Source organism: Anomaloglossus baeobatrachus, chromosome 5, assembly GCF_048569485.1.
Source record: "Anomaloglossus baeobatrachus isolate aAnoBae1 chromosome 5, aAnoBae1.hap1, whole genome shotgun sequence".
NCBI classification, from domain to species: Eukaryota; Metazoa; Chordata; class Amphibia; order Anura; family Aromobatidae; genus Anomaloglossus; species Anomaloglossus baeobatrachus.
In genome coordinates, this window is record NC_134357.1 from 201,702,916 (window position 1) to 201,730,250 (window position 27,335).

At 47.3% G+C, this 27,335-nt stretch overlaps 1 protein-coding gene across 1 annotated transcript in view; it reads left to right on the forward strand.

Moving 5' to 3' along the window:
* LOC142309863 (dual specificity protein phosphatase 13A-like) overlaps nt 1-27,335 on the forward strand; it is a 154,843-nt gene that overhangs the window by 44,598 nt on the left and 82,910 nt on the right. The window contains exon 2 of the mRNA XM_075347318.1: nt 2,279-2,496. Coding sequence (XP_075203433.1) covers nt 2,279-2,496 — 218 coding nt within the window. The remainder of the gene's footprint in view (nt 1-2,278; nt 2,497-27,335) is intronic.

Below are 27,335 nucleotides of genomic sequence, written 5' to 3' on the forward strand. Positions count from 1 at the left end.
TGAAGCCCCCGAGGGTTCCAGGTGCTCACCAAACATCTAGTTATATTTCTTGAGGAGTCTAGTTTCCAAAATGGGGTCACTTATGGGGAAGCTCCACTGTTTAGGCATCTCAGGAGGTCTCCAAACGCGAAATGGCAGCCGCTAATGATTCCAGCAAAATTTTGTTTTAAAAAATTTGAATGGCACTCCTTTCCTTCCGAACCCTGATGTGCACCCAATCAATTAATTTCTACCACATATGAAGTATCAGTATTGCACTATAAATTTTATGGTGCATTTTTTCCTTATATCCTTGTGAAAATGAAAAATATTATGGCTAAAGTAACATTTTTGTGTAAAATAAGTTAAATTTTATTTTTTTTCCTTCCACATTGCTTTGGTTCCTGTGAAGAATCTAAAGGGTTAATAAACTTCTTGGATGTTGTTTTGAACAGTGTGAGGTGTGTAGTTTTCAGAATGGTGTCACTTTTGGGTATTTTCTGTCACTTAGGCCTCTCAAAGTCACTTCAATTTTGATGTGGTCCTAAAAAAATCTTTTTGTAAATTTTGTTGGAAAAATGAGAAATTGATGATGAACGTTGAATCCTTCTAACTTCCTAACAAAAAAAAAAAATAGTTTCTAAAATTATGTTGGTTTAAAGTAGACATGTGGGAAATGTTATTTAGTAACTATTTTGTGTGACATAACTCTCAAATTTATGGACATAAAATTTCAAAGTTTGAAAATTAGTATACGTAGAGTAGAGGATTTGGTTAACCCGCGCTGCCTTGTGGATAGAAGAAATCACCCTGGAGAAGTAATCTTCGTGATTTTCTTATTCAACGCATTTTAGAGTCTATACAACTCCTTGTTCAGGAATCAAAATCACTGATGTACATATTGTATAGACTATAGTTGTATAGACTATTAAACGCATTGAATAATAAAGTCAGGAAGATTACTTCTCAGAAGTGATTTTTTTGTATCCACAAGGCAGCGCGGGTTATCCCTTTCCTCTACTCTCCATACACCGTTACATAACGTTATCTATCATCTATTGTGGTAGTTATGACCCTCACAACTCCCCTAGGTCAGTGTTTCCGTGTTTTTTATTCTGGTTCCACCAGGATAAGATACCATCTGCACCTTTTGTCTCTTCCAGAAATATTTTTATAAAGTTTAAACATTGCAAAATTTTCAAATTTTTTGTCAAATTTTCAAAATCTTCACAAATAAATGCAAAACAAATTGGCCTAAGTTTACAACTATCATGGAGAATAATATGTTACGAAAAAACAAACTAAGAATCACCCGAAGCTGTTGAAGTGTTCCAGAGTTATAACCTGCCAAATTGACACTGGTTAGAATAGTAAAAAATGGCCTGGTCAGAAGGGTGTTTTTGTGGCCGAGGGTAAAGGATTAAATCATAGAAATGTCTTAGAACAAGGTAGGGTCTGGCACAAGTCTCCATAAACCTGTCTTTATTTAGAGATTTATAAAAATAGGGCTTTCATTCCATAAAAACAGGAACACGCAATAGTAGGAGGAAAATCCTTGACCCACAAACAAACGCGTTTTGGATTTTCAAATTCTTATTCATTGTACAATAATACAATGAATAAGGATTTGAAAATCCGAAACGCGTTTGTGGGTGAAGGATTTTCCTCCTATTATTGCGATTTCCTGTTTTTATGGAATGAAAGCCCTATTTTTATGATTTTCTAAATAAAGACGATCCCTCCCTCGGTCTATCTATTCTCAGTTTACACAGCTGCTTTCCATTACACGGTTCCATGATGGATGGGTGAGCTGGACTTTTTTTCTACTTTACATAGAAATGTCTTATTGCCATAATTATTCTCACTCACAGAATAAAGTTAACACTTTATTTGTGCAGTGCAATGAATAGCGAATGGCGTAAAATTTGAAATGCAGAAAAATTGTGGAAGAATTGCTGTTTTGTTAATATCCCTTCCTACAAAGAGTCAATAAAAGTTTGTTAATAAGTTATGTGTAGCCAAAGTTTTGCTACTGACAAATACAACTTATCCTGAAAAAAATAGCCCTCAAATGACAATATCACCGATAAAATATAGTAGTTATGACTCCTGGAACACAACAACAAAAGAAGTGAAAGAAATTAGTTTATCACAATGGCCTAAACTGGTTGTGAGTGACTCCAAGGGATAATATTGATACTTTTGACAAATATGGGTCTATATGTAATCCTTTCATTGCCAAGTATTTCAAACTAGTTTGATGTCAGATCATAATTTATTTATCTTTTAAAATCCACAGGAACACTGCCAATAACAAGTATGAATTGTGGAAGCTAGGCATCACACATGTGCTGAATGCAGCCCATGGTCGAAGGTATTCTGAAGGAAACCCAGATTTTTATGGAACCAGCATCACATATCATGGTGTTCCAGCTAATGATCTGCCAGAGTTTGATATGAGTAAATATTTCTATTCGGGATCAGCATTTATTCACAAAGCACTGACTACACCTGGAGGTAAAGGTTTAAAAAGTTAAAATGGCAGCTTTTATAACTAGTATTTTTGTTGTATTGCACCTCAATGGGAATCTGTCAGCAGGTTTTTGCTACCTCATCTGACAGCAGCATAATGTAGGCAAAGAGAGCCTGAATCCAATGATGTATCACTTAGTTTACTGAGTGCATCTGTTCTGACACAATCAAAGATTTTAGTTTTAGCAAAGTAACAGAGCTTAAAAAGCTGCCCCCACCCACACCAGGCTTTCGGTGTACATTTCTTTACAGAGAAGCTGCTATTCACAGAGAGGGGCTGGAGCAGAGTGCTACTCAGTCTGACTAATGATAAAGCTACTCATGCTTAAACTAACATTGCAGGTAAACAAAAGCACACTTTGTGATAAGAGACACATGACTGAAATCTGTGTTAACCCTTACAGCATGTTGTCTTTAGCTTACATAGGAAAACCCTGCTGATAAATTCCCTTTAAGAATAATTAAAACCAATCTCCACTGTAAGAGGAAATAACAGGTAAGTCTTCCAAATCAATTATATATAAAGCAATGAAGATAAAATATACCTTTTAATAATTCATTTAAAATACATGTTATCCAAATATAAACAACCAAACAATAATTGCCAGTGCAATATCAAGGGACATAGACAAATACATATACAGTAAAGAAATAAAATCATTTGATCTCACCCAGTCTGATGTTGAGATCTTCAATCACACATATCCAGTTAGGACCCGCATAAATATAAAAACATAAATGTCATGCCCCTGTGTAACTTCTGCCCTTACAAGGGCAGTACCCAAGTGTGGAAATAAATTAACCCCAAATCAACAACCAATACCCTCCCTACGCATTTCCTCCATAATAAAGTGGATTCCTCAGGGGAGCAAATAAGGGGGAATACAAATAGGGGGTTACATGTAAACTGCAGTGGCAGAAATAAAGTGGTTTGGCAAATATCTCCCTGAACTTATGGTAGCAAAAATCGATGCGAGACTCACCACTAGTGATGGGCGATCTCGAACTGTAAAGATCGGGGATCGTACCAATCACAGAGTGGTCGTATACTCGATCCCGATCACGAGCTTTCCTGGGAAGCTCGTGGTACAGATCGGGTCCAGGGGCTGCAAAAAAAAAAGCACATTATTAAAAAACATTATGATCATACTTACAGGTCCCATGACGCGTCCTGCAGACTCTGTTTCCCGGCGCTTCTGCTTCAAAGTCCGATCATTGCTGTGCCCCCGGGTTAAAGGACCTTCCGTGATGTCATGGCCATGTAACCGGTCAGGTGTGAATGTTGTATTACCTCGTTGGTAACAGACTGGTCACATAACTATGACGTCATCAAAGGTCTTGTTACTTACCTGATTGTCACTGTGGAGTGTCACATCGCATCACGGCGCACAATCTCCCAACAGCATCGGGTGGGCTGCATATATTTCCATGCAGCTGAGGCGCTCCTGTCCGAAGAGCGTCAGTTCGTGCGGAGTGATGCATTGCAACATGCAAGTGCAATCATACCCTCACTGTCAGGCTGCTTCTCGCTCTATACAGAGGGATGTAGCAGAGCTGACAATGCTCTCTCTGCTTCCCACTTTGTATAGACTGTCTGTACAAAGCGACGAAGCAGAGTTGACTTTGTTGTTCCTGTGAACTGCGTCAGACGAAGGATTTTTTTTATAATCAAGATGGAGTCTCTAAATGTTTTTTTCTGTTTTATTTCTAATAAAAACATTTTTCTCTGGGTTGTGGTTTTTTTTTTTATTGCTTACTTGAAATTCATGGTGGCCATGTCTAATTTGGCGTGATACCATGAATTTTGGGCTTAGTAGCATCTGATAATACAAAGGTAGTATTAACCCCTTTATTACCAAGCGTGCCACTGCATTAGGGCCGGTGGACAAGCCGGATAAAGCGCCTGGAAATGTCACTAAGAAAACAATGCGCCATTTCGAGGGGCAGCTGTGGGCTACCGAGAATACCAGCCCCTAGCTGCCTAGTTTTACCTGACTGGCGATCAAAATACAGCGGGAGCTCGTGCATTTTTTTTATTACTTTTTTAAATAATTAAAATAATAATAATGGGCTTCTCTGTATTTTGATGGCCAGTCAAGGTAAACCCAGGCAGATCGGGGTGGCAGCCCATAGCAGTCTGCTTTATCTGCGCTGAGAATCAAAAATACCGCAAAGCGCTACGTCATTTTTTTTAATGATTTAGTATTACAGTACTTTGATGTCAAGCAATCACAGACCCGGCACAGAGAATGGGTGTCTCTGATTGTCTGAGTAACCTGAAAAGAGAAAAATTAAGAATAATAAAGAGAAAAATAAAGAGAAAAATCAGAAAAGCTGAAAACTTTGCAGTGGTCTCTTAATTTTTGCCAGAGCTGTATATATAATGTACACAATATATAGTTGTGTAAAAATAAATAATTAATTTTAAAAAATGACATAGCGCTCCGCGGTATTTTTGATTCTCAGCGAAGATAAAACGGATGACTACGGACTGCTACCCCCATCTGCCTGGCTTTACATTGGCGGGCAATTAAATTACAGTGAAGCCCATTTTTTTAAAAAATTTTTTTTAATTATTTAAAAAAATAATTGAAAAAAAAATGTTTGGGCTCCCGCTGTATTTTGATAGCCAGTCAGGTAAAGTCAGGCAGCTGGGGGCTAGGATTCTCGGCAGCCCGCAGCTGCCCCTGGAAATGGCGCATTGTTTCTTAGCGCCATTTCCAGGTGCTTTACCCGACTCGTCCAGCGGCCCTAATGTGGTGGCACGCTGGGTAATAAAAGGCTTAATACCAACTTTGTATTTTCAGATGGTACTAAGCCCGAAATTCATGGTATCATGCCAAATTATACATGGCCACCATGAATTTCTAATAAACAGTAAAAAAAACACAACACGGAATTTTTTTTTATTAGAAATAGAACAAAAAAACATTTAGAGACTCCATCTTTATTATAAAAAAACTCCTCAGTCCGACATAATCCACAGGGAGAGCCTGTCAACTCTGCTTCATCACTCTGTACAGACACAGTCTATACAAAGTGAGAAGCAGAGAGAGCATTGCCAGCACTGCTACATTGCTCTGTACAGACTGTACAGAGAGAGAAGCAGCCTGACAGTGAGGACCTTCGATGATGTCATAGTCATGTGACCAGTCGGTAAGCCAATGTCTGTACAACATTTACACCAGACTGGTCACATGGCTATGACGTCACGGAAGGTCCTTTAACCAGGGGGTACAGCAATGATCGGACTCGGAAGCAGAAGCGCCGGGAGACAGATTCTGCAGGATGTGTCGCGGGAGCTGGAGCTGTAAATATAATGACAATGTTTATTATTAACCATATTCTTTATTTTACAGCTCCCCCTGCCTCATCCCATAGCTAAATCACCAAAAAGATTAACCGAACAAGAGGTCATAAAAACAGTTTTTATTAATGTCTATTAAAATATTGAACATTACATATGTGTTTTAAAAGGCATACTGTAACTGAAAAACGGGGGCGTCACAAAATTGCATAATATCACATAATCTCATATAATATCATACAGTGGTGTGGGCGTCCTATTCCTTACCAGGAGGCAGCATTACATCATCATTTGGGTAAATATTCCACTATTATGTGTAACCCGATTTGTACTCTGATAGTTTGAGGGGTTTTCCTCCATTCATTACCGCCTCCTGCATTTAATGTAATCTTTTGCGGTGGTCTGGGTGAACTACACTGGCTACTACGGAGATAGGTATTTGTGCTTCGGTGGCTTGTCTCTAGCTGCAACTTAACGCTCTCTGCCTTTATTCTTATGCACATGTGTATGTGTGATATGATTTATATGTGCATATTTGTATTTACATTATATACACTATACGATTGCATTATCTCTTGCGTGTTCACCTACACCACTGTATGATATTATATGAGATTATGTGATATTATGCAATTTTGTGACGCCCCCGTTTTTCAGTTACAGTATGCCTTTTAAAAAACATATGTAATGTTCAATATTTTAATAGACATTAATAAAAACTGTTTTTATGACCTCTTGTTCGGTTAATCTTTTTGGTGATTTATATTGAATCCGAATGGTCCTATTGGTCCAATATACCCTCACATATATTATGATCTTTATACAAGACTTTTGAAACATTAATTATTTTGTGATGTGATATGGGTATATTTCTCTAACTATTGGTCCTCATCCCCTAGCTGTAAACCCGAGATTGGTGATCGGATGCAAGATTGTGTTATCTTGATCAAAATCTCGATCCCTATCTCTATCTTTATCAAATGATCGGGCGAGGCTCCCGATCCCGACCATCTGGGGGATCGCCCATCACTACTCACCACATTTAAAACGCCTGCTCAATCAGACGTCATCTGTGGTCACTTCCGGGTACTGATTTCCGGTATTCCCCTGCACGTGTTTTCTGAATCATCTCTGTGCGGTGTAAAACTGACTTCCGGTTTACGATATAGAACTGACTTTTGGTTTAATTTCCAGCCCTCCTATCTAATGCTCCTGTTTGTGTGCCAGGTTGCCTAGCAGCATGTACGCATGCATCATACATATATTGTGCCGTCTTATCACTTCACAGAGCAACTAATGTCAGCAGATCCTGCAATATCAGCCCTGTAGTATCGTACCCTAAAGGACGGTGTATGGTGTAACTAGGTAAAGTATGCACCAATATTCAGCCGATGTTAAGCATCAAATCCACTACCAGGCACCCTTATATGTGGTTTAGTGGCCCGGTTCAGATTGTGTCTGTTTCTTTAAGTACATTCACTTATATGTAATATTATGCTATATGTTATTGTGCCGCCCCCACGTCAGCAGCAGCCAGGCTGCTCGGATCCGGATCAGCAGTGTGGCTCGAGGGATTCTCCGGACCCGGGGGGTCGCGTGGACACTTCAAATAAAAGGGGATGTATATATACGTGGATTGCGGTAATCACTTGGTGACACCACCCACGGTCTTTGGTGAGATGTAGCACCACCGCTGCTGTTGGGGAGCACCCGGGGGCAATGGGCTGGCAGTTGGATATTAACTCCTCCGTGGGTAGGTATGGATGCCCCGGGGCCCTGTGTTTCTGTGCTGAGGGTGGTGATTGCAGGGGCCGGCGCGCCCAGTCAGACCGGGGGATGCTGGTGTACTCACAGTCAAATGAATCACACGAGTCCAATGGTAAACCAAAGTGTTGGTGGCTGGCCTCAGCGGCCGGGTGTATTCTGGTCCCTCACCCGGGGTGAGGGTCTGTGTCACTTTCCTCTGCACAAGTTTTAGTTCTCCTTGGACTTCTCGGTATAGAACATGGGAGTCCGCTCCCAAAACTACAGGTGGGAGCCTTGCCCGCAGACGCTGACCCGTGGGATCTAAGGGGGCTCTGGCGGATGCCCTGTCCCCCGTGTTGGGCTGCTGGTCTGCTTTTGGGACTTTGGGTCGGACAGGACGTGTAATCCTGTCCTCAACTGGTTAATTTACAAAGTCAGGGGTTCCGATCCCTGCTTCAGGGTCCAGTTACCCCCTCTGTGCATGGTTTCTTGGTTGGTTCTCCGGTATCGGTACCGGCGGGCTCCTACCTGTCCCGGTCCACCTCGGATCTCCGGCAGCCATCTTCCCGTCTCCTGACAGACACGGACCGCCATCTGCCACCTAGTCAGTACGCCGGGGCGCCAACCTTGACGCCTTTCCTCTCTGGCTTCACTTGAACTTGACTTTCTCCTCTCTCCTCTCTACTCCAACTCAGCTCAACTCAACTTCAAACAGAGACTCCGCACTTTTCCCGCCCCAAGTTCTCTAGACCCCTAGGTGGGCGTTGTCCAGCCGCCTGGTCCCGCCCACTGGTGTGCCTTTCCTACCCTGAGGGGGTGACTAGGGTTTTGTTGGCTTTGGTGTAACCCTGTGAGGGATGTTGTCATGTGGGGACCTATTGTGTGTGTGACCACCTGGCGGCGCCAGGGCGTCACATTATAAGTAAATCATTTTTCATTTGTTGTGTTCTAGCACCACCTACTGGTGAAAACTGTAAGAATCTGAAGTGTGCATAGGGTGTTATCCTATTGGCTAGTTCTTGGTCACATGGCTCAATAGGTGGAGCTATTCTCCAGCCTCTGTCTGGAAAGAACTGGAATGTTCTGGTTCTGGCTGAGACTCCTCTGAGGGCAGACATTATGTGGAGTTTCATTTCACCACAAGACTCCTACTTGGCCCGAGGCCTAGAATTTCATCATTTCCTGACTTTTACAGTAAATATACTGAAGGCTTCCTATACTGAATCCTCAGTGGCCAGATATACATTGTGCATCTCTTCAGACAGTAGGGCATACTGATTATATACAAGACAATACTGCACGCAGATTGGGGAAGTTTGAGGGTCTCCCGCCCCACTGCAATATTAGTGGCTTGCATGTCCATGCACCAGCCATCCGGTCCCCGTAGCGTGCTGGGCAACTGTCTTCATTTGCTTACAAGTAGTGATGAGCGAGTACTAAAAAGCTCGGGTGCTCGAGGCTCGGGCCGAGCATCCCAAGATACTCGTGTACTCGGCCCGAGCACCGAGCCCAATGTTATCCTATGGGAGACCCGAGTATTTTTGTGAAATGACCCCCGGCAGCATGTAGAAACCCTACAAATGCGACAAAAGTCTCAGAAGAGTGCTCAAATGACATAACAACAGCATGGGGAAGACCCCTTGAAGCATTTATCACTCAAAAGTCACAGCTGTGAACAATTTTGTCCGCGTTTTACGCCATTTTTACGGACTCACCAGAAAACCTTCCAAAATGACACCAAAATGAATTTTCATGGCGGAAATGTTAAGGGCACATACCCAATAGTAAGATAGAGCTAATGTATGTTACTTTTTGAGATTAATACATGAAAGATTTTACGTAAAACATTGTGTGGCACTCCGATGTCCCTGAGAAGAGACATACATAAAGGCCTCTGAGTCTAATGTGCCCATTTTGAGGAAGTGAGTCTTTGTAGTATTTTCCTTTGCCAGGGCAGTCCAAAATTGTGAGGTTCACCAATGCCCCTGCATACAGACGTGCATGAGGGCCTCAAAACATTAAGTGTCCATTGTCAGGAAGTGGGTGTATTATAGTATAGCCCTTAGGCAGGGCAGCCAAAAATTGGGAGGCTCCACGTTGTCCCTGGATAGAGACGTGCATGAGGGCCTCAAAACATTAAGTGTCCATTGTCAGGAAGTGGGTCTATTGTAGTATAGCCCTTTGGCAGGGCAGCCAAAAATTGGGAGGCTCCACGTTGTCCCTGGATAGAGACCTGTTAGGTTCTTAGTGCCTCCGTGCTTGCATTTAAAAACCGCACGTGTGTGCCTGTTGGTGGCAGCTTTCTGCTGCACTTGTGTGCGTTTTGCAAAAACTTGGATATAACGCACAAGTCTAGTGAATACACATCAGCACAGCATTGCAAAATGCGCAAGGGCGTTGTCAACGAACAAGGAAGTGGACGTGATGGTGGTGCAGGCAGAGACCGAGGTCGTGTGCAAGCTCTAATTTCGCCACAACAAAGGCCAACATCTACTCGCTCGCACGTCCTGTCCCAAATTCTTGGGGACCGCAGCAGTACACCGCTCTTGAACAAGACCAGTGTCAACAGGTTGTTAGTTAGATAGCGGATAATGCTTCCAGTCAGATTGGCACCACCACAAACACTCTGTCTTCCACACGGTCAAGTGTCAGTAGCCGTGATACTGCACCGCACATTTCAGAACCTGATCCTCCTTCCTACCACCAGGCCGAGTACACGTCCACGGACATTACTGATCCCACACTTGGACACTCGGAAGAGCTGTTCGTTCACGTTTCCATTCACACATTCTGGCCTCTCGCCAGCTCCTGTTGAAGTGGGCCATGACGAGATTGTATGTACAGATGCCCAAATATTTGAGCAGCCACGTTCTCACGAAGTTGGCAACGTGTCTCAACAAGGGGTGGACGATGATGAGACACAATTGTCAGGAAGTCAGGAGGAGGAGCAGGGTGCGGAAGAGGAAGACGACGTGGTGGATGATCCAGTAACTGACCCAACCTAGCAGGAGGATATGCAGAGCGAGGACAGCAGTGCACAGGGGGAGGGAGGCGTAGCATCCCAACAGGCAGTAAGAAGCACAATTATATAACGCACAAGTCTAGTGAATACACGTCAGCACAGCATTGCAAAATGCGCAAGGGCGTTGGCAAGGAACAAGGAAGTGGACGTGATGGTGGTGCAGGCAGAGGCCGAGGTCGTGGGCAAGCTCTAATTTCGCCACAACAAAGGGCCACATCTAGTCGCTCGCACGTCCTGTCCCAAATTCTTGGGGACCGCAGCAGTACACCGCTCTTGAACCAAGACCAGTGTCAACAGGTTGTTAGTTGGATAGCGGATAATGCTTCCAGTCAGATTGGCACCACCACAAACACTCTGTCTTCCACACGGTCAAGTGTCAGTAGCCGTGATACTGCACCGCACATTTCAGAACCTGATCCTCCTTCCTACCACAAGGCTGAGTACACGTCCTCGGACATTAATGATCCCACACTTGGACACTCGGAAGAGCTGTTCACGTTTCAATTCGCACATTCTGGCCTCTCGCCAGCTCATGTTGAAGTGGGTCATGAGGAGATCGTATGTACAGATGCCCAAATATTTGAGCAGCCACGTTCTCACGAAGTTGGCAACGTGTCTCAACAAGGGGTGGACGATGATGAGACACAATTGTCAGGAAGTCAGGAGGAGGAGCAGGGTGCGGAAGAGGAAGACGACGTGGTGGATGATCCAGTAACTGAACCAACCTGGCAGGAGGATATGCAGAGCGAGGACAGCAGTGCACAGGGGGAGGGAGGCGTAGCATCCCAACAGGCAGTAAGAAGCAGGGTGGTGGCCCCAGGCAGATGTCAGGCAACTGTTCCCCGGAACAACACGACACAAGGTGCCTGTACAAATGTTAGGTCTTCCCGAGTCTGGCAGTTTTTTAAGTTGGCTCCAGATAATTCTAAAAAGGCAATTTGCAACACCTGCCGTGCCAGCATCAGCAGGGGTACCAAAACTAGCAGCCTGACCACCACCAGCATGATCAGGCACATGTCAGCCAAGCACCCGACTTTGTGGGATGTACAACAGAGTCGAGGAGCAGTGCTTGCTGATGTCACTGCTACGTCTTCGCTTGTTGTGCATGCGAGCCAATCCCCTGTCCATGCTGCCCGCGAACAAGCCTCCTCCGGCCCTGCACCTGCAGTTGCCCACGCAGAAATAACACCATCATCAAGCACGTCCTTGTCCCAGCGCAGCGTTCAGTTATCCATTCAGCAAACCTTTGAACGCAGGCGCAAATACACTGCCAACGCCCCACATGCCACACTTCTAAATGCTAACATTTCGCGACTGCTTGCGCTGGAAATGTTGCCTTTTAGGCTGGTTGAGACAGAAATATTCCGCGACCTAATGGTGGCAGCTGTCCCACGTTACTCGGTCCCCAGCCGCCACTATTTCTCCCGGTGTGCCGTCCCCGCATTGCATAACCACGTGTCACAAAACATCACACGTGCCCTGAACAACGCTGTTTCAGCCAAAGAAAGTCCACCTAACCACAGACACGTGGACAAGTGCATGTGGGCAAGGCCGCTACATCTCGTTGACGTCACACTGGGTTAATATTGTGGAAGCTGGGACCCAGTCTGAGCGAGGGACGGAACACGTCCTTCACACACCAAGTTTTGCAGGCCCTACCTCAGTCAGGGTTTCACCCACACTCTACAGCTCCGGAATGTCATGCTCCTCAGCCTCCTCCTCCTCCTGCGCATCCTCATCCACTTTACCCTCCACACCAGTCCCAAGCTGGAAGTGTCGCGGGCGGAGGAGGGGACGCTGCGCTCTCCCACTGCTCGGGTCCGGCTGCCGCTGCTCTACGGCTGCTGCTGCTCGGTGGCTCAAGCGATGGCCGGATCCCGGGGACTCGAGCGGCGCTCATCGCCCGTGAGTGAAAAGGGGTCGTTTGGGTTTTGGGGATATTGTCCGTGACGCCACCCACGGTTGTGGTGATTGTGTGGACACCACCGCTGCTCTGGTCGGGGATCCCAGGAGCCTGTGACAGGGAGCAGCTTTGTTGTTATTTCTCCCCTCCGTGGATAGGGGGGTTGGTTGTCCCAGGGCCCGGTGATGGGGTAGAGATGGATGACAGGCGGGTTGCGGGGCCTGATGAGGTGCAGGGTCGCAGGGGCAGCGCTGTGCTGCACGGCACGGAGGTACTCACTCAGCCCAATGATGATGACACAGTTCACGGTAAAACAAGTGGCTGGATGGACGGGTCCCTCGGACGGCTGCGGTTGTTCCTCCCTGCAGGTTAGTGATGACTGTCTCTCCCTGCACCTAAGTTCAGTGTTGGTAGTGATGGTTTCCCACCGGTAACCCGCTCCCCGACCTGGATATGGGCTGGAGGAGCCCCTTTTGCCCACAGGCGCTGGCCCTGGGAGACGGTTGCCCTTGGCGGTGGCGGTGTCTCCCCTTCACGGTTGGACGGTTGCCTTCTATCGTGTCTTGGCTGTTTGGAAACCCTGAGGTCCCCTTCACTAACGGATTTGGCAAATTCACGGCGACACCAAGCCTTGCCGGGATCCGAAAGGCCCCTGCCAATGGTGCTGGCTTCTCTTTGTATACCGGTCCGGTACGGCTGGGTCACCACCCGTCCACGGTCCTTACGGCAGACTCCAATCGGCCTCCACTGCAGACGGTCACCACATCCTGCCAACCTTGCTGTCCTGTCCGGGCCACACACCCGGACCAACTTCAGGCTCTTTGCTGTCACTTTTCTCCTCTCTACTACTTTCCTCCTTCCACTTCCTTAGCTTAACTCTCACTGCCTGTGTTTTCCCTCCTCCTTGGTGGGTGGAGACCAACCGCCTGGCTCCACCCCCTGGTGTGGACAACAGCCCCTGGGGAAGGCAACAAGGATTTTGTGTTTTGACTATGATATGCCTGCAGGGAGTGTGGGGTGTGTAAGTGTTGTGCTCTGTGGCCCCTGGCTTGTCCAGGGCAACACAGAAGCACTGCAGCACTGCCTCGGCGAAGCGGCAACAGGCTGTGCTGAAGCTAATCTGCATAGGTGACAAACCCCACAATGCAGAAGAGGTGTGGACAGCTCTGAAACAGCAGGCAGATCACTGGCTCACACCTCTGAACCTAAAGCCAGGAAAGGTTGTGTGTGACAATGGCCGGAACCTGGTGGCGGCTTTGAGGCGAGGCCAGCTGACACATGTTCCATGCGTGGCCCATGTGCTCAACCTCGTGGTTCAGCGGTTTCTAAAGTCATACCCAGAGCTGTCTGATCTGCTGGTAAACGTTCGCCGCCTGTCTGCACATTTTCGAAAGTCACCTACTGCTTCAGCCGGCCTTGCCGGCTTTCAGCGCCATTTGCATCTTCCGGCTCACAGACTGGTGTGTGATGTCCCCACGCGTTGGAATTCAACTCTGCGCATGTTGGTCAGGATATGTGAGCAGAAGAGGGCAGTTGTTGAGTACCTGCATCACCTAATCCGTCGGGAAATGGGTCAAACTCCACACATAACACCTGAGGAGTGGAGATGGATGTCCGACCTATGTACCATCCGCCAAAACTTTGAGGACTCCACCAAGATGGTGAGCGGCGATGACGACATTATTAGCATCACCATACCGCTTCTCTGCCTTCTAAAATGGTCTCTGCTCAAAAAACAACCATGATGCATTGCAGGCGGAGCGCGATGAGTTTGAGCAAGAAACAGTAGTGGGTGTGGGTGATAACACACAGCCCAGCCTCGTCTCATCACAACGTGCAGTGGAGGACTATGACAAGGAGGAGGATGAAGACATGGAGCAACTCTCTGGCCAAATTGAGGATATGACATGCAGTCATATCCTCGGTTCAGCGTGGCTGGCCAGAGGACAGGGTAGATGATGAGGAGGAGGAGGAGGACAGCATGTTCAGTCATCGTGTTGGTCAGGATACTAAAGTGATGGCTGTTAAGAGTCTGGCACACATGGCTGACTTTATGGTAAGCTGCCTGTCTCGTGACCCTCGCGTTAAGAACATCTTGGCCGACAATCATTACTGGTTGGTAACACTGTTAGACCCACGCTAAAAGGAGAACTTTATGTCTCTTATTCCCGAGGCGGAGAGGTCAGGAAAAATGCAGCAGTTCCAGAAGGCCATAGTCACGGAAGTAGGCAAAGCATTCCCCTCACAAAACGCTAGCGGCATAGGTCAGGAATCAGTGGACAACCAAGGCGTACAGCCGAGAGGGGCACAAGTCCAATCCGCCAGAGGTAGGGGAACAGTCTTTAAGATGTGGGACAGTTTTCTCAGCCCCTCACATACCACAGCCCCTGAGGTGCGGGGTAGGGCCACAAGAAATCCTAAGTTTGGCCAGATGCTCAAGGAGTACCTTGCAGATCAAACAACTGTACTCCGACATTCCTCTGTGCCTTACAATTAATGGGTATCCAAGCTGGACACGTGGCATGAATTGGCTCTCTACGCCTTGGAAGTCCTGGCCTGCCCTGCCGCTAGCGTTTTGTCAGAGCGTGTTTTTAGTGCCGCAGGTGGAATCATTACAGATAAACGCACCTGCCTGTCAACTGTAAATGCTGACAGGCTGACTCTGATCAAGATGAACAAGGGTTGGATTGGGCCAGACTTCACCACACCACCAGCAAATGACAGCGGAATTTAAAGTTTTTAACGGGATTTTGCCATGTACCTCCACTCACCCATGGTAACACACTTCTGGACTTTGGCTAATCGCTGGACTGCTCCTCCTTCTCCTCATGCGCCATCATGATGACCGTTACAATAGTTAGGCCGTTGTTTCAGGTATACCCCCAGTGGTAAATTTTTTCGCCCATTCTTTCAGAATGGGCATTACAACGACAGGAGACCCGCTCCTTTGCAATGGGAACAATGTTTTGAGGCCCTCATGCACATCTCTATCCAGGGACAATATGGAGCCTGACACTGCCACCGACAGGCACACACGTGCGGTTTTTAAATGCAAGCACGGACGCAATAAGAACCTAACAGGTTTTTAGGAGCGACAATTACTGAGAAGTCTGACACTATCAGACACTGCTGACTGACGTGTATTATTCACTAGACTTGTGCGTTATATAATAGTTTGTGCAAAACGTGCACCTGTACGCTGCCACCGACAGGCACACACGTGCGGTTTTTAAATGCAAGCACGGACGCAATAAGAACCTAACAGGTTTTTAGGAGCGACAATTACTGAGAAGTCTGACACTATCAGACACTGCTGACTGACGTGTATTATTCACTAGACTTGTGCGTTATATAATAGTTTGTGCAAAACGTGCACCTGTACGCTGCCACCGACAGGCACACACGTGCGGTTTTTAAATGCAAGCACGGACGCAATAAGAACCTAACAGGTTTTTAGGAGCGACAATTACTGAGAAGTCTGACACTATCTGGACTGTTTTAGACTGTGTACACCAGCCCCAGATATGATGAAGGCTGGTATACGGTCACCACTAGGAATGGCTATATACCCTGCCTGCCTGTATACTGCTACAATAGTCCTGACAAGGACTCTTCTGGTCACTAGCCTGTATTCCGACCTGGCTATACCCTGCCTGTATATAGCAACAATAGTCCTGAGAAGGACTCTGCTACTGTACTCCGACCTGGCTATACCCTGCCTGCCTGTATACAACTAGAATAGTCCTGAGAAGGACTTCTGGTCACACTGTTTGCAGCCCTGCTCCGGAACTAACTATAAAGGGCCGCAAAACCTTTCCCTGAAGCAGCGACCCTCTCCCTGCACTGACTGTCTGGATGGCTGTGAGCAGAGCACAGCGCGCCCGCCGGTATAAAGGCTCGGTCACGCTGTGCGGGCCGGCCAATCACTGCAATTCCACAACTAACATTGCTGTGGCATTGCAGTGGTCTGCCAACCAATCCCTGCATGAGGGCTGGCTCTCAAAAGAGCGCCAACATGCAGGGATGAAGACCACGAGTACAGCACGAGTATCGCGAGATTACTCGGTCCCCGCCGAGTAGCCCGAGTACAGTGATACTCGTGCGAGTACCGAGTAGTAACAAGCATGCTCGCTCATCACTACTTACAAGTACTGCACGTGTCTGAACTAGCAGTGAAATTAACCCCAGGACTCCAGGTCTGTACAATCTTATCATATCTACCCTCTAAGCTCAAGAGACTCTGAACCTGCTTCTAAAAGCATACCATCATTACATCTGAAACAAATCGTGCTCTTTAAGCTCCAGAACCCTAAATGCACTTCAGCATTCAACTCCAAGCTGTATTTGGCGTGGCCTATCCACAAAAGACCGTGAAACATATATTCTGTGTTGATTTTTTTTGTTCCTGCTGTATTAAAGCAACTGTTATCCCCAAGACCGTGTCTGTGGACTATCCATCAGCTGTGGATACTGTGTGTGGCTAGATAGCAGGGAACATCAGGGCTGTTACGGGGGGCTGTCTGATAATAACTGAAAGGAGTATCAGACAGTCAGGGTCCACCGTGCAAAGACTTTGCTGCAGACTATGGCAGAGTGCAATACCTCTGTTAACTCACAGAAGGATATAATAAGTAAGTAAAGCAATTCCTCCCTTACTTGGAGGGTGTGTGGAATGATCTCTGTTAATAATCACAGAGACAAAGGCAATGTGTGCGAAATGGCACCTACCTAGGTCCGCTCTTCTAGTGGTGCAAAAGAGACGAACAGCAGCGTAAGCCGCACAAAGCTCCTACCTGCGTTCGCTCCACTAGTGTGCGAGGACACGAACCACTAGATATGGCACCTGCCTAGGTCCGCTCTTCTAGTGGTGCAAAAGAGACGAACAGCAGCGTAAGCCGCACAAAGCTCCTACCTCTGTTCGCTCCCCTAGTGTGCGAGGATACGAACAACTGCCAGACGCAGTATAAGGAACGTTACCCTAGCGGCAACGTCCACCTACGAGTAGAATCACAAGGCCCAGCCAGACCATGTGCCTCAGGCACCTGCCTATGTCCGCTCCCCTAAGAGGTAAGGATACGGACAGCAGCCGAAGCTGTAAGGTATAAGAACGCTACCCTGCCGGTAGCGCTCACCTAGCATAGACAGAGGAATGCCTAGAGGAACGCGCACAGAGCGTCTACTCATATGCATGAACCAAGAGGACTGAGCACCATGCGGCGTGTGTCAGGGTCTTATATAGACTCTGTGCCTCATCCAAGATGGAGGACACCAGAGCCAATCCGCTGCCAGAACGACAGGAGTGACGTCATGCTGGCCTATCACCGAGCAAGACGTCACAAGCACATGACCAGCGACCAATCGGCATAGAAGGTGTCAGAGACATGTGACCTCGTGTCAGCGATGATGTCACCCGCACATGTGCAATGGCTCCAAGATTGGACTTAGTCTCCAGCGCTCGCACATGTGCAGTAGCAAGAAATCTGGACTTAGTCTCCAGCGCTCGCACATGTGCAGTAGCAAGAAATCTGGACTTAGTCTCCAGCGCTCGCACATGTGCAGTAGCAAGAAATCTGGACTTAGTCTCCAGTGCTCGCAGCAACCGTAACAGTACCTCCCCCTCAAGGGCCCCCCTCCCGGCGACGCAGGTAATCGGCAACTAAGTCGGGAGCATGGACAGCCTCCTCAGGCTCCCAAGAGCGATGTTCCGGACCATAGCCCTCCCAATCTATCAAGAAGAACCTGCGCCCTCTAACCATCTTAGAACCAACTATGGCTCGTACCTCATAGCTAGAGCGAGAGGAATCAGAGGCAGGAGAGTGCACTTCACGAGCGTGAGGTAAAATAGCCGGCTTTAGCAGTGAGACATGGAATTTGTCATGAATCCTAAGATGGACAGGTAACTTCAATTGATAGACTACAGGATTTACCTGTCGAAGAACCTCATAAGGACCCAGGAAGCGAGGAGCAAATTTGACAGAGCTCACTCTAAGTCTCACGTGTTTTGCAGAGAGCCACACAAAGTCCCCTGGAGAAAAGACAGGAGCCGGGCGACGAAACCGATCGGACACCGTCTTCATACGGTCCTTAGCTGCTTGGATCGACTCTTGAGTCCGATCCCAAACCTCTCTGGCATTAGTTGCCCAGTCGGCCACAAGAGGAGGAGGTGCAGCAGCGGGAAACGGTACTGGTACCCTAGGGTGTTGCCCATTATTGAGTACGAACGGTGTCTGCCCAGTGGCCTCAGCCAGCGAATTGTTAAGGGCAAATTCTGCCCAGGGTAGGAGGGAGGACCAGTTATCGTGGTTCTCAGCAACAAAGTGTCGAAGGTATATAATCATAGATTGATTGGTACGTTCAACCAAACCATTAGTCTCCGGATGGTATGCCGAAGAGAGATTCAACTCAATTTGCAGAAGGCTACAAAGATCTCGCCAGAAACGGGAAGTAAATTGCGGGCCTCTATCACAAATGATACGATCTGGCATCCCGTGAAGCCTAAAGACATGCTTGAGGAATAGTTTGGCTAGTACCCTGGAAGATGGGATTCTCGATAACGGTACGAGATGAACCATCCGGGAGAAATGGTCCGTAATGACCCACACAAATCTATGTCCCTGTGAACATGGAAGGTCACCCACAAAGTCCATGCCTACCACCTCCCATGGTCTATCTGGCACTGGTAAAGGATGCAAGAGCCCAGCCGGTCTCTGCCGTAATGGACGGTTGCGAGCACACGAGTAGCAGGAACTGACATATCTCTTGACGTGGCTGGCTAAGTGTGGCCACCAATACCACCTCTCCAGTAACTCTCGTGTCCGCCTAATACCAAAATGCCCACCCACCTTTGAGGTGTGGGCCCATGACAGTATATCATTCTGTCGATCAGGCGGAACAAAGGTCTTGCCCGGTGGGATTTGGTCTAACGTCACAGGGGAGAGCGTATGAAAAACCCTGGAGGGAAGGATAAGACGAGGTTCGTCAATCTCTTCCTGGGTAGAAAGCATAGAGCGAGACAGGGCGTCTGCCTTGTTATTCTTACTCCCAGACAGATAGTTGATGGAGAAGTGAAAGCGGGAGAAAAACAAGGACCAGCGGGCTTGGCGAGGATTCAGACGCTGAGCGGTTTGTAAGTACGTCAGATTCTTATGGTCTGTATAGACCTGGAAAGGATGTTTCGCTCCTTCCAGCAAGTGACGCCACTCCTCCAAGGCTAATCTCAAGGCGAGCAGTTCCCTATCCCCAATGGTATAGTTTCTCTCTGCCGGTGAAAAGGTTTTAGCAAAGAAGAAACACGGCCTTTTTCTACCTGCACCGTTCTTTTGATACAAGACCGCACCAGCACCCACTGAAGAGGCATCAACCTCTAAGAGGAAGGGCTTACTCTCATCGGGTCTTTGAAGAACGGGAGCAGTTGAAAAGTGTCTTTTTACTGCCTCAAAAGCCTGAGATGTCTCAGTAGACCAGGCTTTGGGATTAGCACCTTTCTTAGTCAAGGCCACCAAAGGGGCCACCAAAGTAGAAAAATGGGGTATGAACTGCCTGTAATAATTTATGAATCCTAAGAAGCGTTGCACCGCCTTCAAGGAATGAGGTTCGGACCATTGCAGGACAGCAGAGAGCTTCGCAGGATCCATAGCCAGACCCTCTTGTGAGATAATGTAACCCAAAAAAGGCAATGAGGACTGCTCGAATACACATTTCTCGAGTTTAGCAAACAATGAGTGCTCCCTTAAACGGGAAAGGACACGAACGACATCCTGACGATGAGTCTCCAGATCAGGAGAAAAAATCAGGATGTCGTCCAGATACACCACTACTGAGGATAACAGTAAATCCCTGAACACATCGTTTACGAAGTCCTGAAATACTGCGGGTGCATTACATAACCCAAAAGGCATGACGAGGTATTCATAGTGACCGTCTCGGGTGTTAAAAGCGGTCTTCCATTCGTCACCCTTTCGAATTCGTACCAAGTTATACGCACCCCGCAGATCCAACTTCGTAAAAACTTGAGCTCCTCTCAGTCTGTCAAAGAGCTCCGAAATTAAAGGTAATGGGTATTTGTTCTTTATTGTGATTGCGTTGAGACCCCTGTAATCTATGCAGGGATGCAAATCACCCTCTTTCTTCCGAACAAAGAAAAACCCAGCTCCCGCGGGAGAGACAGACTTACGAATGAACCCCTTCTCTAAGCTCTCTCTTATATAGGTCGACATGGCCTCCGACTCAGGTATCGACAGGGGGTAAACCCTGCCTTTAGGTGGAACCGAACCTGGGATAAGGTCTATGGCACAGTCATACGGCCTATGGGGTGGAAGAACCTCAGCACCCTGTTTGGAGAACACGTCAGCGAAATCCAAATAGGGTGTAGGTATGGGAGAGAGATCAGTTGATGCAACCGCAACGACCTTAGGTGGTAAGGGAAGACATCGGGACTGACATTTCGAACCCCAACTAATAATGCTGTCAGACTCCCAGTCAATGTGAGGAGCATGAGTCCGAAGCCATGGAAGACCCAGAAGGACGTCGTCTATACCCTCAGGCAAAACAAGAAAAGAAATCTCCTCTATGTGACCCTGAGACAGGGAAAGGCGCAAGGGAACTGTCCTCAATGTAATGGAGTCAGACAACATAGTTCCATTAACAACACGGACAGGAATAGGCGCCTCTAACATGATAGAGGGAATATTGTGTCCCTTTACAAATCCTGAGGACACAAAAATCCCGTCAGCTCCGGAATCCACAAAAGCCATAATAGGCCATGTATTCTCAGATAACGAGAGCTGACCTGGGATACTACACTTAGAGGGTGCAGAAGACGTCTCTAGTAACCCCCCTCTAATGGTTACTAGGCCAGGGAGTTTCCCTGACGACTAGGACACTTGTTGGCATAGTGCCCAGCTTGACGACATACGTAACATATAGGAGGACCAGACTTGCGTAGTCTGGAGGACGTATGACCTAACTCCATAGGAGTGGGAGATGTTTCAGATGCTGAGGAAGATGGTAGTGGACCCTCAACAACTGGAATAGCCCGATGCTTAGGGCGTGAGGAAGAGACCTCGAGTCTACGTTCCTTATGGCGTACATCGATCCTCGTTGCTACTGTGATCAAGTCCTCCAGAGAAGCAGGGACCTCACGAGTAGCAAGGGCATCCTTGACATAGCCTGCCAACCCTCTCCAGAAGATAGGAATCAACACCTTCTCTGGCCAATCTAGTTCTGCCACCAGAGTTCTAAAAGCAATGGCATAAGAACTAGTGGATAACGAACCCTGAGATAGATCTAACAGTCTCAGGGCCGCATCATGGGTAACCTGCGGACCCATGAATACCGCCTTAAGAGCATCAAGAAAGTCTTGATGTCTCAGAGTAACCACATCAGAGCGCTCCCATAGGGGAGTCGCCCATTCTAAGGCTTTGTCCTGAAGTAAGGAGATGATAAAGCCTACTCTGGACCTCTCCGTAGAGAAGCGAGAAGAGTTGACCTCTAGGTGTATCTGACACTGACTAATGAAACCACGACGTGATCTGGCATCGCCAGAATATCTGTTTGGCAGAGCAAGTCGAGGATCATGTGCAGATGTCACCATGGTCTGAGGTTTATCCTCTATACTCTTGAGCCGTGACTCAAGTACTTGTATGTAACGGTGTAACTGCTGATATTCTGCCATAACTGCCAGACCCTTGGCTCAGTCCTAATGTTACGGGGGGCTGTCTGATAATAACTGAAAGGAGTATCAGACAGTCAGGGTCCACCGTGCAAAGACTTTGCTGCAGACTATGGCAGAGTGCAATACCTCTGTTAACTCACAGAAGGATATAATAAGTAAGTAAAGCAATTCCTCCCTTACTTGGAGGGTGTGTGGAATGATCTCTGTTAATAATCACAGAGACAAAGGCAATGTGTGCGAAATGGCACCTACCTAGGTCCGCTCTTCTAGTGGTGCAAAAGAGACGAACAGCAGCGTAAGCCGCACAAAGCTCCTACCTGCGTTCGCTCCACTAGTGTGCGAGGACACGAACCACTAGATATGGCACCTGCCTAGGTCCGCTCTTCTAGTGGTGCAAAAGAGACGAACAGCAGCGTAAGCCGCACAAAGCTCCTACCTCTGTTCGCTCCCCTAGTGTGCGAGGATACGAACAACTGCCAGACGCAGTATAAGGAACGTTACCCTAGCGGCAACGTCCACCTACGAGTAGAATCACAAGGCCCAGCCAGACCATGTGCCTCAGGCACCTGCCTATGTCCGCTCCCCTAAGAGGTAAGGATACGGACAGCAGCCGAAGCTGTAAGGTATAAGAACGCTACCCTGCCGGTAGCGCTCACCTAGCATAGACAGAGGAATGCCTAGAGGAACGCGCACAGAGCGTCTACTCATATGCATGAACCAAGAGGACTGAGCACCATGCGGCGTGTGTCAGGGTCTTATATAGACTCTGTGCCTCATCCAAGATGGAGGACACCAGAGCCAATCCGCTGCCAGAACGACAGGAGTGACGTCATGCTGGCCTATCACCGAGCAAGACGTCACAAGCACATGACCAGCGACCAATCGGCATAGAAGGTGTCAGAGACATGTGACCTCGTGTCAGCGATGATGTCACCCGCACATGTGCAATGGCTCCAAGATTGGACTTAGTCTCCAGCGCTCGCACATGTGCAGTAGCAAGAAATCTGGACTTAGTCTCCAGCGCTCGCACATGTGCAGTAGCAAGAAATCTGGACTTAGTCTCCAGCGCTCGCACATGTGCAGTAGCAAGAAATCTGGACTTAGTCTCCAGTGCTCGCAGCAACCGTAACAAGGGCCTTGTAGACCACCCAGGGAACATGGCCCCTGCATGTGCCAGAACAGCCACTGTGACATATAGAACATTTGAGGTCATATGTCCCTGGGCCCTTACAAAGGTCGAATTTGGCATCACGAACAGGATCATTCCTCTGTGCCTATCTTCTCTTACTGCACTACAAGTCTCAGCAGTGCTATATTCAAGAGGGGGAGCCTTCCATCTCGGAGACTGTGATAGTGCATAATAGTGCATCCCTTAAAGCTACAATGTCGTCATTATTCTTAAAGAGACAGTACTTGCATCATCACCAAAATGTCTGAACCTCTCCATAATGACCAGGGCGAGTCTGTTAACTCTGTATCATCATCATCATCAGCTAGTGCTCCAGTGGAACAGGCTAATGCCGCCAACCCAGTTCCAGCCCCTGTCATGGCTACCGGCATGCCATTCTTCATTGGAACCTCTAGTCTCCCAAGCTACAGAGGAGATCCTCATACACTTGCTGGGTTCAAAGAAAAGATGATGTATACTCTTGAGCTTTTCTCACTTTCTCTCCATCAGCAGGTACAACTTCTCCTGGGACAGCTTGATGGACCAGCTCCTGAGGAAGTCCATTCCTGGCCATCTACCGAGAAAACCAATGTAGAACAGATCCTCACCCGCATGAGAAACGAATTTGAACGTCAATCACCCACCGAGGTTCATCTCAAATATTACAACAGACGTTGGGGACCAGGTGAGACTCGTAGTCTTGGGGACTACGCACTAGCCCTTCAGTCTGCCTACAGGGCTTTACAGCAAATAGACACTATAGATCCTGCTGCTGCAGAAAACATAATCACCGACAGATTCATAGAAGGTTTGGACTCCAGACTAGTACAAAGTCAACTCCGCATGCTAGCAGCACAAAACCCAAAATATGACTTTCTTAGACTTTTAAAGCTCTAACCCTGCGAGTAGTGGGTACTGACTCACCTTGTACCAGCTATGCTCTTGCGCCTCGTTCCACAGCCCTTGTGGCTGCAATTTCTACTGTATCTCCTCTTTCACCTGTTTCCCCTATGCAGGCCACGCAGTCTGCGCAAGCCCCTACTCTCATTCATGCACCTCCTACCACGGATGCACTTGTCCAAGTCCTTGAATCTGTATGCCAAGCCTTAAAGGAGCTAAAAGGCCAACCCCTTGCATCATGTGAAATATCTGTAAACTGGACATCGTCCCCAGAGCCACGTTCTAGTAGGCCAAGTCCTGATAGGCCCTCTCCTGGAAAGCTTCCATCTGGTGATTGTGTGTACTGTACTTAAGGCCCTTTCACACACAGAGATAAATCTGTGGGAGATCTGTGGTTGCAGTGAAATTGTGGACAATCAGTGCCAGGTTTGTGGCTCTGTACAAATGGAACAATATGTCCATGATTTCACTGCAACCACAGATCTGCCAAAGATTTATCTCTGTGTGTGACGGGGCCTTTATTGTGAGCGTGTTGGACACTACAAGTGTGAATGTTATAAGTTAAACGGGCCACCCCCAAGGCCAAGGGCCGCCCCTCGGGAGGTGAATCCAAGAACCCAAAGGGTCAATCACAATGGATTTCCCTTATATAACCATATGGATCGATGGTGTACCTCTAGAAGCTTTAGTGGACACTGGTTCACAAGTCACCACAATTGAGCGACGAGCCTTTGAAAAGAATTGGGATTTTGATCTCCTGAATTCAGTGGGTGAAGCAAAGTTAGACTTAATTGCAAGTAATGGTCAACCTATTTCCCAGCTAGGCTACTGAGAACCCACAATCCAAATTGGTGATCGCAAGTTACCAGGTCAAGGTGTAATTGTTACTGAGGCTGAGGAAGATACAACAGCAGTAGTGTTAGGCATGAATGTCATTCACCATGTGTTTACTGAATTGCTCGCTGCCTTGCATGCTTCTCTCCCTTCTTCTTTTCCCCCTTACAGGATAGCTGTTCAGCGGACTATCAAAGGGCTCTGCGCGCAACAGAAGTTTGCCAACAGTAAAGGGGAGATCTGCGGTGTGCGTATCATCGACGCATGACCAGTTACCCTGTCAGCCAACAGCGAGACTCTAGTCTGGTGTCGAGTTCGACAAGAAATTGACAACGAGGACTATGTAGCTCTTCTTGACTCCATCCAGATTGAAGGACAGCCCCTGGTAAAAGCTGCCAGAATTATTGTCACCATCTCAAACGGTAGAGTACCAGTACGGCTAATCAACCTAAGTGATGCGCCCATCGAGCTATACAAGTTTAATTCAGTTGCTCAACTATATAGCCTTGATCCAGAAGACATCCTAGATGAAGAGACACTTGCTCATCAAATGTCATTAAAAGCCACTCCCAAAGGCTCTAATACACCCACTACCTTCTGGTGGAATGAACTTAATCTTGGAGATGCTAACACTCCTATCGAATACATCAATGGCGTAACTAAACTTGCTAAGCGACACAGCCAAGCTTTCAGCAAGCACCCTCTTGACTTCGGCAAGACTACCCTGATCTAGCACAAGATCAACACAGGAGATCATCCTCCTATCAAAGAAAGACACCGTCCAGTACCTCCTGCTAACTATCCACAAGTAAAGAAGCACTTAAAGGAGATGAAAGATTCTGTAGTCATCTGAGAAAATCAAAGCCCGTGGGCTGCACCCATCGTCCTCGTGAAGAAGAAGGATGGTAACATCAGATTTTGTGTTGACTACCGAAAGTTGAATAATGTTACATACAAATATGCCTATCCTCTTCCACGGATTCAAGAATCCATCACCGCTCTTGGCTCAGCTGCATACTTCTCTACTCTCGACTTAACCAGCGGTTACTGGCAAGTATCTGTGGCTCCTGAGGATAGAGAAAAGACAGCTTTTACCACCCCAATGGGACTCTTTGAGTTTAACGGTATGCCGTTTGGGTTATGCAACGCCCCTGCTACATTTCAACGACTCATGGAAAGATGTCTTGGTCACCTCAACTTCCAGAGGGTTCTGTTATATCTTGATGATGTTGTCGTATACTCTCGCACTTATGAAGCCCACCTATGCCACCTCGCAGAAGTATTCCAGGTACCAATTGAACATGGCCTGAAACTAAAACCATCAAAGTGCCACCTGCTCAAGCCGAAGGTCAACTACCTTGGTCATGTTGTAAGTGCCAAAGGTATCCAGCCTGATCCTGAAAAGATCTCAGCTGTGAACAACTGGGACACCCCAAGAACCGTCAAAGATGTCAGAAGTTTTCTAGGTTTTGCGGGCTACTACCGCTGCTACTACCTCATTTTGCGCAAATAGCAGAACCCTTTACAGAGCTGCTATGGGGTTGCCCTAGAGAAAACTACGACAGAAGACTTCCAATTAATTTGTCTGAGCAACAAGAAACTGCCTTTCAGATGTTGAAAAGTCTATTGACTTCACCTCCAATTCTAGCGTACCCTGACTACCGCCATCCTTTCCGTCTCTACACGGATACGAGCTACCAAGGCCTCGGAGCGGTACTATCACAAGTCCAGGATGACAAAGAGAGAGTAATTGCATATGCCAGCCGAAGCTTGAGAGGTGCAGAGAAAAACGATAGCAATTACAGTTCGTTCAAGTTAGAGCTGCTAGACTCTAAACCTGCTTCTAAAAGCATACCAGTATTACATCTGAAACAAATCGTGCTCTTAAAGCTCCAGAACCCTAATTGCACTTCAGCATTCAACTCCAAGCTGTATTTGCCGTGGCCTACCCACAAAAGACCGTGAAACATATATTCCGTATTGATTTTCTTTGTTCCTGCTGTATTAAAGCAACTGTTATCCCCAAGACCGTGTCTGTGGACTGTCCATCAACGGTGGATACTGTGTGGGGGTGGATAGCAGGGAACATCAGGGCCTTGTAGACCACCCAGGGAACACGGCCCCTGCACTCTCGTGCCAGAACAGCAACTGTAACATATAGAACATTTGAGGTCCTCTGTCCCTGGGCCCTTACATGCGGTGTAAAACTGACATCCGGTTTACGTGGTAAAACTGACTTCCGGTTTACGATGTAGCACTGACTTTCCGTTT